This window comes from Peromyscus leucopus, chromosome 4 (genome assembly GCF_004664715.2).
Source record: "Peromyscus leucopus breed LL Stock chromosome 4, UCI_PerLeu_2.1, whole genome shotgun sequence".
In the NCBI taxonomy this organism is placed as follows: Eukaryota; Metazoa; Chordata; class Mammalia; order Rodentia; family Cricetidae; genus Peromyscus; species Peromyscus leucopus.
This window is the reverse complement of record NC_051066.1, coordinates 135232370-135251108: the sequence shown is the minus strand read 5'-3', so window position 1 is coordinate 135251108 and position 18739 is coordinate 135232370. Positions and strand designations below refer to the sequence as shown.

General features: G+C 50.9%; 1 protein-coding gene across 3 annotated transcripts in view; it reads right to left on the bottom strand.

Annotated features, from left to right (window-relative positions):
* Positions 1–18739, bottom strand: part of Ppp1r16b (protein phosphatase 1 regulatory subunit 16B) — a 99581-nt gene that overhangs the window by 18992 nt on the left and 61850 nt on the right. For all 3 annotated transcript variants that reach the window (XM_028889245.2, XM_028889244.1, XM_037205408.1), the window contains exons 3-4: positions 5939–6009; positions 413–558 (exon numbers count right to left, since the gene is read on the bottom strand). In XM_028889245.2, coding sequence (XP_028745078.1) covers positions 413–558; positions 5939–6009 — 217 coding nt within the window. The remainder of the gene's footprint in view (positions 1–412; positions 559–5938; positions 6010–18739) is intronic.

The window sequence follows — 18739 nt, the reverse complement described above, 5'->3', positions numbered from 1 at the left end:
AAGAAATAGGGAGTGATGGAGAGAAAGAGACAGGAAACAGGAAACACACACAAGGAGAAAGGGAATTTAGGGGAGGAGGATAGAGAGAAGGGAATTGATGGTGGGGGAGGAGATGGAGGGGGAATGGAAGAGCAGGAAGGAAAGGAGGAGGAGGAGGAGGGAGGGAGGGAGAAAAGAGGAGGAAGGAAGGAAGAAAGGAAGGAAGGAAGGAAGAAAAGAAAGAAAGAAGGGAGGGAGGGAGGGAGGAGGGAGGGAGGGAGGGAGGGAGGAAGGAAGGAAGGAAGGAAGGAAGGAAGGAAGGAAGGAAGGAAGGAAGGAAGGAAGGAAGGAAGGAAGGAAGGGACTAATGCATATGAGAAGAGCCATCTGTGGAGGGGAGGGCAGGCTGCCCCAGGGAGGGAGGCTCACGTACTACTGAACGAGGATCTTCACCAGGTTGACGTGGCCGCAGGTGGCTGCAGCATGCAGGGGTGTCCATAGCTCATTGTCCTTGGCGTTCACGTTTGCACCATGGGAAAGCAGCAGCTTGACAATTTCTTCAAAGTTGTCAATGCAGCACTGGGAGAGACACAGAGGCCACAGAGTGAGGCCAGGCATGGCCCAGAACCCTGGTGGGGACACACTACACTCCCCACAAGAGACCATGAGCAGGACGGTGGAGACGGACAGCCTGAGTTCGAATCCAGCTTTATAACTTTGGGCAAGACGCTTTACCTCTTAGAGTCAGTCTCCTGGTTGAGTAAAAAAAGAAGTTAATAACATGCAAGATAAAAACAGCCTTGGCAAACAGCCCCAGTCAGCTATAAAGTGTTTTTATAAAGTGTTAGTGGAGCTGCATTCAAGTTGAATGAGCTTTTAAAATCCCAGACGGCTTTCTCCAGTCAACATCCTAAGAGGAACTCTTAATCACCCTTCAGCTCAAGCAGGATTGCTCAGATGTGTTTGGGGTCCCAGCCCACACCCTCCTTAAGGGTATCGGCCTCTAAAGTATCACCCTGCATCGCTGTTTGAAACTTTTAATCTCTGACCTGGGAATGCAAATCTTGCAGAGGTTCCCAAGTGACTAAGTCTCCTCCCAGCAGGCCCTGGGGTCCCTGGCAGAGTCACCTCAAGGAGATAGCCTGTTTGTGCTCCTACCTGGATGGAGTTGTGGGCATAGGTGAGTGAACCCAAATGAGGTGGGAAGGTCCAATTCTGCAGCTCCCCTAAGAGAACACAGGTCCCGGGGACAGGGAGTGAAAGACTCCCCAAGGGACACTCACCCAGGGAGAACAGAGGTGGGGACAGAGGATGGTGACAGTGGCCACTCTGTGGTTATCAGAGGACATGAGCTCACCCCTCCTTGTCCAATTAAGCCAGGTTTGGTCTCCAGAGCAACAGGAGGCAGGGGTGAACTATACTCTTAAAAATAGCACAACCTGACTTGTTTATTAAAAACAAAAACCAAAAACCATTTCACTCTGCTGGTTCCATGTGGAGGATGGTGTGTGTGTGTGTGTGTGTGTGTGTGTGTGTGTGTGTGTGTGTGTGTCTGTGTGTGTGTGTCTGTGTGTATGTGTGTATGTGTGTATGTGTCTATGTATTTCTCTCTCTCTCTGTATGCTTCCATGTGTGTGTCTGTGTCTATGTGTATGTCTACATGTGTGTACGTATGTGTGTTTGTGTATGCGCGCACACATTGAGAGGGACAGAGAGAACAGATGTTGAAGTCACCTGGTTTAGGGACGGTGGTGGCCTGACCAACATCAGTAACTACATATATGTGAAGAGCATGGAGGTGAGCAGAAGGATCAGAGGCACCTATGTGAGCCCACGATCCCAGACGCTGTGTAGTGGGACACCACCACAGCTCCCCGCATATCTCCAGCCAGCCAGGACTCTGCACCAGCAGAGCACGCAGGGAAGGAGCAGCGGGGTGCACAGATGGTGCCCGAGAGCCAGTTCTCCCTGCCAGCTGGTCGAGCCTGGCTGGGTCTGCAGGTACTTTTCTGGATAGACAGGGTAAGAAAGGCGCAGCCCATTGGGGCTGGACCATCTTAGGAGGGCAGGAGAACCATGCAGTGGCATACCATAGCCAGCAGAGGGAGGCACGGGCACTGGAGCCAGGCATAGGTAAAAAGAAGGAAGACCTGGGTGGGCAGCCCCCTGTAGGAAGGAGACCGGAGGGCCAGGGGACTGCATACCCAGAGCTGTGGAGTCTTGTGACAGTGATGCCAGGGCTGGCGCAGGGGCGCACATGCTGACTGGCATACGTGGCAGGGAAGGGAGAGCAAGCCCTATAGTCACTATGAACCACAGCGGGACGCGGCACCTGCAGTGGGCTGACTCCTTCTGCCTCTTTCCTTCCAATACAGAGCCAACTGAGTGTTTGTCTCCTAAGTGTCTGTCTCCATGCAGTGATGCACTGCGTCAGCTCTACCTCCAGATGCCCTCTGCTTTACTGTATCTAGCTTTGCAGCCTGACATCTGCAAACCTCAGAAGGCTCCCCTTGTTCAAGAGAAGCAAACCTGCACTCCTTGGCCAGGCTCAGGAGGCTCTGCAGGGGCCCCAGTCTTCCCTGTTGCATGCAACAATGCACAGCTGGACGACACCAGCACCTCACTTCGTTACCAATAGTGATAACTGTTGCTTTAGGAAAGACCTACAAGAGCCGGGCACTAGGATTCGCTTTGGCCATTCACGGCAGCGTTTAACCCTCAAAATGGGCCTGAGGGTCCTCTCCTTCCCACTGGCCCAAAGAAGCACAAAGCCACACACATAGTAAGAAATAGATTCACTCAAGATTACAATCCAGCAACATCCAACCATCTCAGTACTAGGGAGGAAAGGCAGAAGGATCGTTAGTTCAAGACTAGCCTAGGCTGCATAGTAGGATCCTAAAAATTAAATAAATAAAAACACAAGGTGCCCACACAATAACAAAATCAATGCACAGTGTTGGATTAAAAGTGAAACAGTCTGTGTCCAAAGGCCCTGTTCTCAACCTGGCCAGTCCTGCCTCCCACTCTGCCTTCTAGTTACTGCCTCCAACTCAAACTTGAAAGGCTGGGTTGCTTTCTCATGCCTCTGCGGATGTTCCCTCTGCTCTAACGCTGTTCCTTTTTCCTTCTGGCATATTCTTTCTCACACTCCTCACACAATACTCAACCTCCTACAAACTCTTACTTCAAGCCTCGGCTCAGGTGCCCTTCCTCCTGGAAGCCTGTCTCAGTTCTCCTCTGAGGTAAGCCACCGCCAGCTCCCAGCTGCAAGCGCTACAGGGGCCTCTGCTCCCACCGCGGGAGCGCTGACCACACCGCGTCACCTCAGCTGTTTATTTCTGTGCCTGTGGTCACATCACACCGCGTCGTCTGCAAGCACAGACACTTCCTAACTTCCTGTCTGCCATCGGAGAGTATCTGACACAAGAGCAGGTGGGCAAAAAGGGACGGCTGCCTGGGTGGGGATGAGAGTCGGGGGCCAGTGCGGGTGGACGCCGCCCAGGACCGTCCCAACACGGAACCCAAGGCACGTGTGGTGGTGGCGGTAGAGTCAGGGGTGAGTTCCACACAGCTAGGCTCGGAGCCTGGGGAGTTTTTCCCTCCTTATGTGCTCAGAGGCCCAGTGGCCCCCAGGAGAACTAGACCTGAGGAAGTCATGTGATCAGCAGGAAGAGGAGGAGGTGGAGTGGTGAGAAATGGAAGGAACCCCAAGCCCAAGGGAGGGCCCCACAAAAAATAGTTCATGAAGGCAAGAATAGCACCTGGAGGGAGCCCGTGGGACTCTGCTAACCACTGTATCTAGACAGTCAGGGCTACCGATGTTAACCCTAGCTCAGCCACGACTTAGAACCCTGAGATTTCACATCTAACACGGCCAATCTGTATTTAAATTCACTAAAATCAAATAAGCGTTAGAATCCAGTTCTTGTCACATTAGCCACACAACTCTGTGGCTACTTTGCTGGTCCACACAGACACATGGCACATTTATTTCCATCTTTGTGAAACATTCTACAGAATAGAGGTGTCCCTGAGCCCCAGTTTCTTGAGATGTAAAATGGGAACAACAATGTTGTAGAGGGTCACTGTGAGGATCAAAATGAGATATACCACTGAAGTGCTTTGTGAAGTAGCCACATGACAAACTGTAATCATAACTCAAATCTTTTCAAACAGGTTATTTAAAACCTTTAGTTACGCGTGTATGTGTATGTGTAGGTATGTGCATGTGTGCATGCAGGTGCTCACGGAGGCCAGCAGAGGGTGATAGATCCCCTGGAGTTGGAGTTACAGGTGGTTGTTAAGTCTGACACAGGAGCTAGGAATTGAGCTTGGGTCCTCTGCCAGAGCAGTATGTGCTCTTAGCCACAGAGCTTTCTGTTCAGCCTGATTACTGCATATCCTGTGGTAAGCGTTGCTTGCAAAGGTTTTTACAGGTGATCCTTTAATCGTCTCTACAACCCGAGGAAATGGATACTATATTTCTCTTTCACAGGAGAGGAAACTAAGGCACAAAGAGCTTAAGGAACTTGTCCAAGGTCACATGCAAGTGAGTGACAGTTCCAGGTCTTAAATCTGACTCTATCATGATGGCCATCCTATCATTATGGCCCTGGCTAATACTGCCAGCCTCAGGGGTTGCCTTCTAGGTCTCAAATCCAGAGTGGACCAAGGATCTTGCCTCTGGAGCATCTTCAGCATTCCAGAGTAAATGAAGCTGGAGTTTGGGTGACTTCCCACAGGCAAGATCCATGAGGTTACTGAGGTGGTTGCCTACGTATGGGTGCCTGAGGCCCTGGAGGATAGTAAGGGCGAAGAGTAGATGCAGACAGCCCTCAGGCTGGGAGCTGAAGGCTGTGGGCAAGGCCTGGTCCCAGTGTCTTATGGGTAGAGGATGTGGGGCTTGTCTTTGTCCATGGGGTTCCAGTGGCCTGGTTTCTCCATACCAGGCTGCAGTCAAATCCATCAGCTCAAAACCCTGGTGATGGTGAGGGGAAGGTTCAGTGTGGCCATTCACCGATTTCAGTGTGCACATGTTAAGTATCTGCCATATGCAAGCACAGGGAAAGCCTCTGGAACACAACGGGCTAGAAGACACTGCTGATGAGGTGACCTCAGCCTGCCACCCTAGTGCTAAATGATGAGAGGAGGGGTCACTTGGAAGAATAGAGTGCCTCTGTCACAGCCCAGCTCTCAAGATCCTCCTGGGGACAGAAGCTAGTAAGTGAGCACACAGAGCAATGTAGAGCACTTAGAGGAGACCATGGGGTAGAAGAAGGCAGTGAGTGACCCTGCCTGGGAGCTGGGGGAGGGGCAGAGACTGGACAGGACAGACCTCAGGGGTCTTGTGCAGAATAGCCAAGAGAAAGAAGACACGAGTTCTGACCTTGAGTAAACTTTAAGCCTTCAGAGAAAGAATTACGGCAGGACTCAAGTGAACACTGGGGGCTAGTTAGGAGGCTGTGTAGACAAAGCCTCCATGTGGGTGGTGACAGCCAAGGCTGTCCCCAGGCAGGGAGGGCTGTCACCACACTCCCTCGGAATGGACATGTGTTTGACAGCACGTGTCTCATGGCCAGAGTTCTTGGCCATGTGACCTTAGACAACACAAGTCAGCCAGCTTTGTCCTCAGGGTGAGTGGGATGTCCTGGTGGCTGTGAACGCACTTTGTCAATTCTCAACTTCTACACAAATTTCCTCTGCTGGCTGTGAGGACACAGTGAACAAAGGAGCCCTGTCCTCAGAGCCTGTCACTGTACGTGTGTGCACGCACACGCACGCGCACACAAAGGGGCTCTAAGGGCCTGTTTGTGACAGCCACACACATCTCCAAAGGACAAAAGCCTTTCAGCTGGGTGCTCCATACTCTTCTCTCATCGTCCCCTCTTCCCTGAGGATTTGGGGCACCAGTTATCAGGGAGCAGAGAGGACAGGGACCCCAGAGTGACCTACTTACCTGGTGCAAGGCTGTGAGTCCATCCTCATTACACAAATCAGGGCTGACCTTGTTCTTCAGGAAGTAGCGTACTGCAAGAGGAAGGGACAGGAGTGAGGTTCCCATCACACACTTGTGGGAACCCAGCAAGACACCCTCTCCCAGACCCCAACACAAATGGTCTTGCTTACTCCCAACAGAAAGATAATGAGATGCTAACAGCATCCCCATTTCACAGATGAAGGAACTGAGCACAGAACCTAGGTCTTTAGTCTAGGATTTCCAAGAAGTACCTGTCTTATCCTGGGTCACACATACAAGGGTTGACAACTGTCACATCTTCCTCTGGGCCAGTCACTGATCTGAGTTTTTGGGAGTTTGTTCTTGGCAGTGCTGGGAATGAGACCTTGAGCATGCTAGGCAAGTGCTCTGCCACTGAGCTACATCTCTGGTCTTCTTTGTTTTGAGAGAAAGTCTTGCTAGCAGCCCAGGCTAGTTTGGAACTTGCTATGTAGCCCAAGGAGGTCTCAAATTTACAACTTAGAATTCTCCTGCCTCAGCTTCCCTCCAGAAGAGCTGGATTACAGGAGGTACCACTACTCCTGGCTGAGGTGAGAAGCTGGCATAGGTTGTCAATATGGAGTACTGTTTTGTCCCTAAAGCCACACCCTGGAGTCTTAGTGACAGGGCAATCATGGTCAACACACGTTTCCGCTCTGTGCCTCAGTTTCCTCGCCTGTAAGTGGAAATGATGTTGACTCTACCACACAGAGTTATACGACATCAATTGAGCCATGTCAGGGACTCAGCATAGTGGTCAGCACATGGTTGGTAGGTATCTCTGGCTATGCCTGGTTTTATTATCATAGATGTACCCTACACTCTCAATGGCTTACCAATGGGTGTCAGATGTCTTCTTTGGCTCTACCTAGCCTTGGGGAAAGGTGATAGAGGTTTTCCTACCCCCTGTCCTAGACTTTAGGTGCCCACATGCGCATCACATGCAGGTGTGTATGTGTGTATTTGTGTGTGTGCCCAGAAGTGGTGGTGGAATCCAGGAAGTGAGGAAAACCAGAGAATACACATAGTATTAGGGAGCCCCTGTCCTCTCCCCTCAGTGTCTTTTCTCTTCATGCTGTCCCACCCAAGGTCACAATGTCAGCTAGAAGCCATGTGCAAAGGATAAAAAGAAGAGGGTGGCCTGTGTGCCAGCCTGCAAGCTGCTTTCCCAGGCTCACAGTGAGGGCTTCACCCTGCTCAGCACCAAGGGATTCCCTTGGCCCAGCCTTTGGCTATGACTCTGTCCACGGAGAAAGCCACTCATGAGGCCAACAGCAGAGTCCACTAGAGCCCACTCTTCTAGACCTTATAAAACACTAAGTGGCCATAGCCAGCAGGGCTGTACCAGCTCATGCCTGGACCCAGCTTCCCTAGGCAGAGCAGTGAGTAGGCAAGTGGAATTCTGGGCCAGAGGGCTGGACAAGGGGCAGCTGCCTGAGGACATGGAGGTAAGCTGTATATACAAGCTGCTTTGTGGGAGAGGCCACCGTCATGGTACTAATAAAGAAGGGGCATGAGACCCTGGGAGTGAAAGGGATAGGCTGGCCACGCCCTGCTGAGCCTCCTCCCACCCACATTAACATGAGCCAAGGCCACATATCCCCAAGGTAGCCAATGTCATGCAGCCGGGCAGGGCTAAGGAAGCCTCCTCAATAATGTGCCTCTGGAGGAGGGAGCACGTTTAAGAGAGAGCATGGCATTCTGTAGGACAACAGTTAATCAACAGCCTCAAAGGTGCCAGGGAAAAGACGGGGATGCACACGTGTACAGCTTCAAGTCTTCAAGGAGCAGGAGGTGGGGCAGCCACTTAGCTCCATCCTCGAAGACCCTGCCCCTAGACCACACCCACTGCACCCTGGCCTCAGCATGAACAGAGAGACCTGTGTGAAGGGGAAGTTGAGGCCTCAACCCAGCAAGAAAATGTCTCCAGCAGACTTGGCCAAGATGCATTGCACAGGTGTGGCAGGACTTCTCCCAGTCCTAGCCAGATCCTTCTGCTGCACTGTCCCCTATGGAGCCACAAGCCACATCAGGCCGTGGTGGCCAGTTATACTGGAATTAATAAGAACGTAAAACCCAGTGTCCACCACTCTGCTCAGCAGCCACATGGGGCACAACGCAGAAAGAACAGAAGTCAAGCGTGTCCATCTTCACGGGAAGTTCTAGGGGGCAGTGCTGCTTGTAAGCATTGCAAATGGAAATCAGCTTCATCCCAAAATGCTCAATCCCTTCTCTGCACTGCACCCCCCCCCCCGACACACACACTGCTCTGAGAATAGCATCTTCTACCCCTGCCTTGGATGCAAGGTCTTGCATGATATGGTCCCTGCTCCAGGTCACTGCCTTGCCCGATTCCACGGGGCGCCATTCACATTGTGGTTTGGAGACTTGTGCCTTCTGAAGCTGTGCAGTGAAGGGCTTGTGAGTTAATCCTGTCCGTCTGCCTCTCCACCTTCATTTCTTGAACCCCCAACATTTTCTGCAACAGTAGTTTGTGTCAGCTACAATAATCACTCTTCCTCTGACTGCTGAGGGTCTGCACAGCCTATTCTGGTTGCCTGGAAGACTCAATTATCTCTCCATCCATGCATATATCCACAATTCAGGCATGCATGCAGGATGCATCCATCCATCCACCCATCCATCCATCCACCCATCCATCCATCTATGCGCCATAATCTAGGCACCCTCCCTAGCATGCATCTGAGCACATGTGCAATGGTATACATACACACATGCATGTGTGCACATATCTGCCTCATTCCTCCTTTAGGTCTCCCTCACACTCTCTGGTCCCTTCCTGCTCTACATACTCATGGATCCCAGCATCTCATGGACAACCACATCACAGTCACACCCGTATAACTGGCTAATTACAGGTTTTGTATCTGTCTCCCTGCTGAACACGAAACCCAAGAAAGCAGAAATATAGCTTGGTGTTTAAGACTCTGTTCCTAAGGCCTGACACACAGTGAATCCTCAAGAACTCCTCCAGGACCTTGACATTCTTGGCTCAGCTCAAAGACACAGTCTCAGGGCTGGAGAGATAGCTCATTGATAAAAGGCACTTGCTGCTCTTTGCAGAGGATCCAGGTTCAGTTCCCAGCACCCACGAGGCAGCTCATAACCCTCTGTAATTCCAGTTTCAGGGGATCCAGTGCTCTCTTCTGACATTCTCAGGCACCAGGCACACATGTGGTACACAGATGTACATGTAGTCCAAATACTCACATAAAATGCAAATAAATAAATATTAAGAAAATATGTATAGGCTCTTCATCTTAGACCACCGCAGACCACCTTGAGTGCTAACCCCAGGGGACAGACATTTGCTACGACAGGAAGCTCTGCCCACACGCAGGTGCCTCCTACAGAGTATAGGAGGTATTAGTATGTGGTTCCAGCCCAGGGCCACTTGAGGAGATGATGGCAAAGTCATTGAGGTAGTCATCTCCATTGTTGACGGGATTTGGAGTCACCACAGAAACACACCTCTGGACATGTCTATGAGGGCTTTTCCATAGATGTTTAACTCAAGTGGGAAGACATATTCTGAATGTGGACAACACTATCTCACAGGCCGGGGTCCTGGACTGAATAAAACAGAAAAAGAGCTGAGGACCAGGGTTCATCACTCTCTGCTTCCTGGCTGTGGATACAACGTGACCAGCCACCTTCCTCTCCTGCCACCACGCCTTCCCATCCAGGACAGACTGTACCCTGTGGGCCAAACCCTTCCTTCCCCATGTTGCCTTGTCAGATGTTTTTGTCACAGTGATAAGAAGCTACTAATATTGCCACTGAGCATCCCAGGACCAGCTTGTATCTCAGCTGGCAATGGTGCCCTGAGCCTAACAGGTGGTTCTGGGGAGAGAAGCGGCCGTTATGACCCTGCCCGGGAAGTGTTTCTAGAAGGTTCTGCTCACATGAGCAGATTCAGGTTGTCTAGAGTGGATGATGGCTCAGGCTTGCTGTCCAGAAAACTCTCTGAGGCAGAAAATAAGCATCAGCCGCCAGGAACAGCATTTGCACAGTAATTATCGGGGGGCTCTCTGCACTGTGTGGGAGCCCAAGCCATGTAATTACCCTGAAGTCGGGCAGTTATTTTCATCCCAAGAAGTGGGACAAATCATCTCCAGCTCTAAGAAACCCTTAATACCCACGAGCCAAGGCTGCCTCGGCTGCTCTCACTAGGCGGCCAGAGCCTGGCTCTGAGCCCAGCTCCCTGGAGCAAAGCCCCACTACCCAGCAAGCACACAGCCAGCTTCCCTTTCTCTGTGCTCAGCAAGAAGAGGGACTCTGTGCTTGTCTGCTCAATGTTTTGTTGTTGTTGTTGTTTGAGGTGCTGGCATTAGAAGCCAAGGTTCCACTCCACAGCTCCATGAACCAAGCTGACAGCCACCATGGGGAAGAGGGGATGCTTCTGAGGCCAGCTGAGCATCAGATGACCTCACACACACATACACACACACACACACACACACACACACACACACACACACACCCTTCAAACAAAAGAGTTCCAGGCCCCACAAGCAGGACAGAAGAAACACAGCCTGGTGAGGGGTCACTTACTCTGTGTTCAACCCAGAGCGGCAGAGCCGAGTGTCCCAATAGACTGAGCAGCACCCACTGCCTATCTTGTGTAGCAAGATCTGCAGAGGCTTGGTTTTCAAGGACCCACAGAGTGTGGCCCCACATAGGGCTCCCATCTCAACCAACCCAGAGGCCAGATTGTTTTCACCATAGTCTATGTGAATGGCGAACTTTGTAGTTGCGCGTGGCCTGCTCAGCCATGCTGAGATCTTGCATTGACCTCTCTGGGTTCATGTCTTAACTCTATGAGCATCCTGAACAACGTAGGGATGCAGACTGGGGTCTAGGGGTTGACAGGGGCTCAGGAAGCACAAAGACAAAAGGGACGTGCTTTCTCCTCTAGCCAGGGGTACCAGCTTCTCTCCTGGTTGCTGCACTTGGGGTTCCTCCTTGCCCACCAGGCCCCGGCTTCCAGGCTTGGCCATCAGTTTATCAGAGCGAACCACCTGTTCTCAAGAACGTGTTTAGCTATGGCCTTCGGCCTTCGGGTCCTTAGCTATAAAGTGGGGATCAAATGAGGACTTCTTTTTTAAGGTGCTGTGAAGATTTAGTAAGAGAAGGTCTATGAGCTGCTATTATCAGTTACTAAGAGAATAGACATGAAACTAACTGGCGAGCTACACCTCGGTCCTAACTGAGCTGGGCACTAGAGGCTCATGGGCACTGAGATTCACCCACAAGCTTTCAGGCCAGTCCTCATAGATGGAAGCGGCCGCTCCCCAGGGAGCTCTAACAAACACTGGTTGAAGACCACAGAGAGGCCTTGGAGGACATCCCTGTTCCCTGGTGGGCAGAACACCAAGGAGATGGCAAGAGGTGGCTCCTGCTCCCCTCCCCCACATTCCCTGCTCCTGGCACACACACACACACACACACACACACACACACACACACACACACACCCCGCACTCCACCCACACCTCCCAGGCAATCTGGCTGGAATCTGGGCCAGCAAGGCCATCTGCTCTTTCCCTTTCCAGCTGCAGTGAAGGGCTGCATGGGGCCCTTCTCTGGAGGCAAAGAGTCACCGCTGACGAGATTGTGTTTTTCTTTGACGTCTGACCCACCTTGTCCCCTAGAGCTTACTGCTTGACCACGAGCTGGTGAGTGGCTTTCAAGCTCAGGGGTGGGTCCTGCTCCTGTACCTGAGGACTGAAGCAGGGAGACAGCAGGGTCTGCCCACAGCAGGGGGACCTTGAGCAAGGTGCCCAGAGCCCACCTGCCGCCATCTAACTAGATGACCGGACCGGCATGCTCGCCATCTCCTCTTCCCTGCCACTTCTTTCCCACAGCCTCAAGGTGCGGCATGACCAGTCCTCACTCCACCCTCCAAATCCTACCTGCACCCCACTGACTGCTTGCTGATCCTGCAGCACCGGCTTCTGCCAGTTTTCAAACCAACCGAAGCTGGACTCCCGGGCCCGACTCCCGGGCCCCAGGCACAGGAATATCCCCTGCATCTGAAGCCTTCTTTCTTTCCACCGTGGGCCAGCAGATTCTTCATCGTCCTTCAGATGGCAGTCAAATGTCACCTCTCTATGGCACCCTGCCCTTCCATGCTGCAGGAGCCTCTACGTCATGCCTCACGCAGCCACTTGGCCCTGATGCGGATTGTTGGGTGGGGATTATTTCTCATGTTGTCTTACAGACATGAGGCTTCTCAGGAAGGGTAACTCAACGACCAACAAAGCAACAAGTAGGGGGGTAACAGAAAGCAGGGAGCAAGTGCCCCTCCACTGGCACTGGGGATCTGGAGGCTGACCTCAGGAGTCATCAGCCCCAGCTCACATGGTCTCTACTCCAGGCTGGTGCCAGGTCGCATCATTTCTGCTCCCCGACATGATACTCCTTTCTCTCTCTGATGCCTGGCCCTCACTCACTCCTTCTGTAGCCCAGTGCTGTAACGATTATCTAAATTAGTCTATTATTAATAGAAACTCGGGAGTCAGATAGTAGGGTACGAACTTGGTAGATTCAAAAAGTGATGGAGAAAAGCCCAGCTGACCTTCCTCTCTGCTTTTCCAAGATCCAAAATGGCCCACAAAACCCCTAAGCCCCTCCTCCTTCCTCCTTGTGTCCCTCTCTCTCCATCTGGGTCCGCCAAAAACCTCTGTGGTTTATTCTGGTTAGCTGAGTGTGGCTGCCGTCCTCTGAGTCAAGGTTCAGTTTATGGACAGTTTCGGGGGACAGAGCAAACAAATCTCCCACAGCACAGGACCAACAATGCAGAGCCTTGTGCTCAGCGCATGTTTTCCAGGCGTTACATCAACCAGTCCTCACAGTGCAGTCAGGAGGATTTGTGAGCCATGGCTCTGACTGTACCTTTTACAGGTGGGAAACAGAGACTGGGATTTGGGCATGGGAGATGATTTGCCCAAGTGGACCAAGCAGGAGGGAAAGGCTTGATACTGAAAAAAATGTTTCTTTATTGAAAAGATCATTTTCTTCATTGTTATATCATTATTATTATTAATTTTGTGTGTGTTGTGATGGGAGGGGGCATGAATGCACCACAGTGTGCACATGGAGGTCAGAGGACAACTTCGTGAGTTGGTTCTCTCCTTCTGCCTTGACACGGGTCCCAGGGGTCACACTCAGGCTGTCAGGCTTGTATAACAAGCACCTCCACCCCCTCAGCAATCTTCTCATCCCAAGGCTTGGGATTCGAACCCAGGCTTGATGGGCTCCAACAGCCTGCCCACTGAACCACTCTGCCAAAACACTGCCAAATCAACACCATGGACTAGATGGCAAAAAGTGCAAGGAAAGGTCAAGACTGCTGCCAGCAGAACCGGGTGTTCTAGAACATCACGTGGGAAAGGAAGACAGCAATGATGACAGCAGTCACTTCCGTAGCCTTGTTATTACCGTTTGCAAATGAGGTCCCCAGGTACAGAGGCTGACATTTAGCCTGAGGCCACGTGACAAAGGAGAGGCAGCTTTGCAATGAGCTCCAACACACAGTGCGTCTTCTGGTCGGGTTTTTACTGGGCGGACCCCACGCCACGCCTAATTCCGAGCACCTTGGTGTCCTTCCCCCAGCTGTCGCGTGCCATCCCACCCACAGTGATCTGTTTCCCTTCCTCACCATGCTGACAGGATCGCAGTGATCCCAGCCCTCAGCCCAGCACACTCAGAAAGCAAAGGTATCCTGGCCTTCATCTCACCGTGCTTCCAAAATCGCTCCACTGAGCAATTTCAACTTCCCACCCACCATTGCTCGACCCTGGAGCAGAAGGAGCCAGAAATAGTTGCTTCCAGGGAAGCATGGCTTCCTCAGGCTGGGGGAAGAGGCTCAGTCAAGTGTCATGGTGTAATGATGGTTTCTCAGTGACAGATTCAGTAGAGCCTCTTCTGGCAGTTTTCTGGGGTCCTGGGTGATGGTCAGCCACGGGAAGAATAGCTCAGTGTCTTAGTTAGGGTTCTATTACTGTGAAGAGGCACCATGACCATGGCAACATTTTTTTAGATTTATGTATTTATTATGTATATAGTATTCTGCCTGCATGCATGCCTGCAGGCCAGAAGAGGGCACCAGATCTCATTACAGATGGTTCTGAGCCACCGTGTGGTTGCTGGGAATTGAACTCAGGACCTCTCGAAGAGCAGCCAGTGCTCTTAACCTCTGAGCCATTTCTCCAGCCTGCCCATAGCAACTCTCATAAAGGAAAACATTTAATTGGGTGGCTTACAGTTCAGAGGTTCGGTTCATTATTAGCATGGCAGCATGCAGGCAGACACAGTGCTGGAAAAGAAGCTGAGAGTTCTACATCTTGATTCCAAGGCAACAGGAAGTGGTCCAAGACAGTAGGTGTGGCTTGAGCATATACCAGACTCAAAGCCTGCCCCAGCAGTGACACACTTCCTCCAACAAGGCCATACCAACTCCAACAAAAGTCACACCTCCTAATAGTGCCACTCCCTATAGCTTATGGGGGTCAATTACATTCAAACTTTCCTACCTAGGAAGATGCCAGCTTCCCTCAGAGTCACATCCCTAGGCCCAGAAGCTCACCCCCTTTTCTCCTAGACATTGGCCATTCTAAAAGAGAAGAGATCAAAGAACAATAAGTATCATAAGTATCAGTGATCATATGGGGTGACTGCAACTCTCAGCCGCTGCTGGTAGGATGTGAATGGGTGTGGCTGCTTTGGAATAAATCACAAAATGACCACGTGACCATACGATCCAACAACTCTGCTCAGTAGACTAAGCCTGTGTGTCCGTCCACACAGAAACTCACAGATGTGAGCAAAGTGAAGTACTACATGTCAGTAACACCAGAATTCAGGATGATCATGATTTCCAGGCCAGCCAGGACTACTCACTGAAATCCTATCTCAAACATCTCATACAAAATAAACTTATACACTCACGTTTATAGCAGCACTGTTCATAGTAATCTCAAAGTATAAATAAACTGCGTGTCTACCAGCTGATGAATGGATACATGGAATCCCAGGCAATGGAATATTATTCTGTTGCACAAAGAATTCTGAAAGCATCATGGTAGGCCACAAAAACTAGATTAAAAAAAAAAAAGACCTTATGTCGCCGGGCGGTGGTGGTACATGTACATGCCTATAATCCCAGCACTGGGGAGGCAGAGCCAGGTGGATCTCTGTGAGTTCGAGACCATCATGGTCTACAGAGCGAGATCCAGGACAGGCACCAAAACTACACAGAGAAACCCTGTGTCGGGAAAAAAAAAAAAAGACCTCATGTTACACGATGATTCTGTGTACAGATCAGGAAATGTCTGAAATAGGCAGGTGTGCAGGAGTGTGGTAGGATTGGGGGTCAGGAGGGCAGAACAAAATAACTGCTAGGGGCCGGAGTCTCCTCCCTTGGAGATGATGCACCTGTACCAGAATTACACAGTAATGACAGCTGTGGAAGGCCTTGTACTAAAGACCACAGGAGCGCACACTTCAAAAAGTCTGCATTCAATGGCATGTGAACCATGCATCAGCTTGAAGAGACGAGGAGGGGGCTCTAAGTCAGGTCTGGAAATTCCAGTAGCATCTGTTCACCTCATTACTGTACCCAGACGGCCAAGACAAGCCCAGGATACAATGTACTTGGTCCCCAGGAGCCTCCAGGATCTGGCCTCTACCTACATCTCACAGCATCACCCCTCCAACCACCATGGGCCCCTTTCAGGACCACCCAGGCCCCACCATCTCTGTGCACCTCTGGGCCTTCTCAGGTGCTGTTCCTTCAACTTGCCTTTCTTAACTTCCCTTAACTTTGTTAGTCATCACTTAGCCTCCAGGTCCCATCTTAAATATCACTCTGTGAGGACCCTGCCACTCCCACCTCCCACCCCCTGGCTCCTGGGCTAGCCAGGTACCTTTCCAATGTGCTGTTTCTGTCCAGTCCTAAAACCACGATGCTAGAATGTGCTGGGTATGGGCCCTTGTCTTTGCTAGGCTGTCAACTCTGGAGAAGGGCAGAGTAGGACAGCTCTGGAGGCAGGCAGGGTAGGAGAGTCACCTTTTGCTACTGTAATGCTGTTCAGGCTTCCGGTCAATAACTGAGCCTGCAAGAAAAAGGGCCCAGGTAGCCTCTGCCAACTTGCAGAACTGACTGCAACCTGTTTTGTGGCTACTCTGTCTTTCCTATGGGTTAGAAGTACCCCCTAGACAAAGACCCAGACTCTTACATCTCAGAGAAAATCTTCATCCCCTGACTTATGCCAAGAGGCCTGTTTCTCTCTTAGCATCTCTGATACACTTAATATAATATAATCAGGACGAGATGCCAGGACCACTGCAGGCACGTAGCTACAATCTGCTTTCTGGAACTTGCATGTCCAGGACATGTGGCTATACTGGACAAGGGGTATTGACAGACATTAACATTGGCTACCAACTACCTCTGCCTATGTGGAACTTACACCTAGTGTCAGGGGTGTGCAAGGAAAGTAACCGAAGCCCCTGTAGGAGGTAATCTTGTCTATCTTCTGTTATTGATGATTGATTAATTGATTGATTGGTTGGTTGATTAAAACAGACTCTTACTCTTACATTTCCAGACCAGTTTTGAACTCATTTTGTAGGCCAAACTGGATGTGAACTACTAATCCTCCCCCTCCCAAGTGCTTAGGTAACAGGTGTGCACTGAAGCCTAGCTTTCTTGTCCGGAGAACCACCTTGTGGGGCTAAGAGCTCAGAAACACTTGACAAAGTTCAATTTCTTTCTCTTCTAAAAAAAAGTACAGGTGAGCCGAGCCGGGTGGTGGTGGCGCATGCCTTTAATCCCAGCACTTGGGAGGCAGAGCCAAGTGGATGGATCTCTGTGAGTTCCAGGCCAGCCTGGTCTACAAAGCGAGAATCAGGACAGGCACCAACTACACAGAGAAACCCTGTCTCAAACAAACAAACAAACAAAACAAACAAACGTACAGGTCAAGATTTCCAGTAAGTGGGAATGAAAAGTTTGTAGTTCTTTCTTCTTGGACATACATTCTCTCTGAAGCACAGGGAGGGAAATTGCCACTGTGTGAGAGAGCCCACACCAGATCTCCGTAAGTGGGAGAACCGCATCCAGAAACTCAGCAAGTATGGAGAATGGCCTGTGTCCGCCTCCTCTCTTCTCCCTCCCTCTCCCCCACCTTCTATCCATTAATTCCCCCTTAGGTATCCTGCCCCTTACAGCACTTAATCTCCAAGACTCTGGCAGGGAACCATGGGTCCTCCAACACAAGCCCGAGGCTTTCCCCAGTCCCTTCAGGAACACAGCCAACCTCACCATCACCAGCTCCAATTCCTCACTGATGCCAGCCCCACATCCCCACCTCACCCCCAGCAGCTGCTCTGGCCCAAGCCTGGTCTGCAGAACCTCTAGCCAGCAGCCAGGGAACTCTCCAAGGTTCTACACTTGCTCAGCTCCCCTCTCCCCAGACACTCCATGGTCAATCCTCTTTCCGCTCCCTTTTGCCCTCCCAGTCCCATCTCTCTTAGCACATGTCTCTTTCCAACTCTCCTAGATTTTTTAAATGGTCCAATTATTTCATATCTCCAGGCAAGGACTAGATAAAAATATACCCAACCTTCCAGGTATGAGATACATATAGACCCCACTATGACCTCATGGCCCCCATAACAACATCTAACACAGGTTGATTACTTTCCAAGCATGAGACACCATGCTGAGATGCTAGTGCCCCAATCATTCTCCAAAATGACCACATGACTTGGGTGCTGCAATCGGCCCATTCAACAGAGAACTGGCATGATGTGTCCCAGCTTGTTTTGCTAGGAAGTGTTGAGACTCATTTTTAATCTGGCCGATTCCACTGTAACTGGTGCCAATCTCCAAAACCCCAGTGGAAAAGCCGGGCACTGGGGCCGCAGAGATGGTTTGGCGATTAGGAGCACTTGCTACTCCTCTACCGGTTCCTGTCAGTGTTCAAGTGCAGGAAGCAACTGGCTTCTCCAGCTCCCACTTGTCCACATGGAGTCTTGGCTCTGGTCCCATTCCACTGTCCCCTCGACATCTAGCCAGGACCTCTTTGTCCATCTTTCTGAATCTCAATTGTGTTCTCTTCCAAAGGAACTAACTACACCTTGCATCTCGGCACTGTGTTACATGACCCACAAGCAGACCCAGTTCCACCTGTCTGGCTGAGGAAATTAAATATGATTTCAAAAACATTTAAAGTTAACCACATGAGGAATTGAAATCAAGATTTATATCTTCCTTGTTACCTACAGAAAAGGTGAGAGTAAAGAGCAAAGAATCTGGTGAAGGAGATGCCTCAGCCGGAGGGCACAGGCACAAGGACCTGAGTTCATCCTCTAAAACCCAAGTGGAAAAGTCAGGCACTGGGGCTACAGGGATGCTCCAGCAATTACAGGCACATGCTACTCTTCCAGGGAACTCAGCACCCAGATAGGGCAGCTCACAATTGCCTATAACTATAGCTCCAGGGGATCTGAAGCCCTCTTTTGGTTTTTGAAGGAACTCACACACACACACACACACACACACACACACACACACACACACACACACACATGAGAGAGAGAGAGAGAGAGAGAGAGAGAGAGAGAGAGAGAGAGAGAGAGAGAGAGAGAGGAATTTTAATGTTTAAAAGTCCAGGTAGAGCTGGGTGGCAGTGGCCCACGCCTTTAATCCCAGCACTTGGGAGGCAGAGCCAG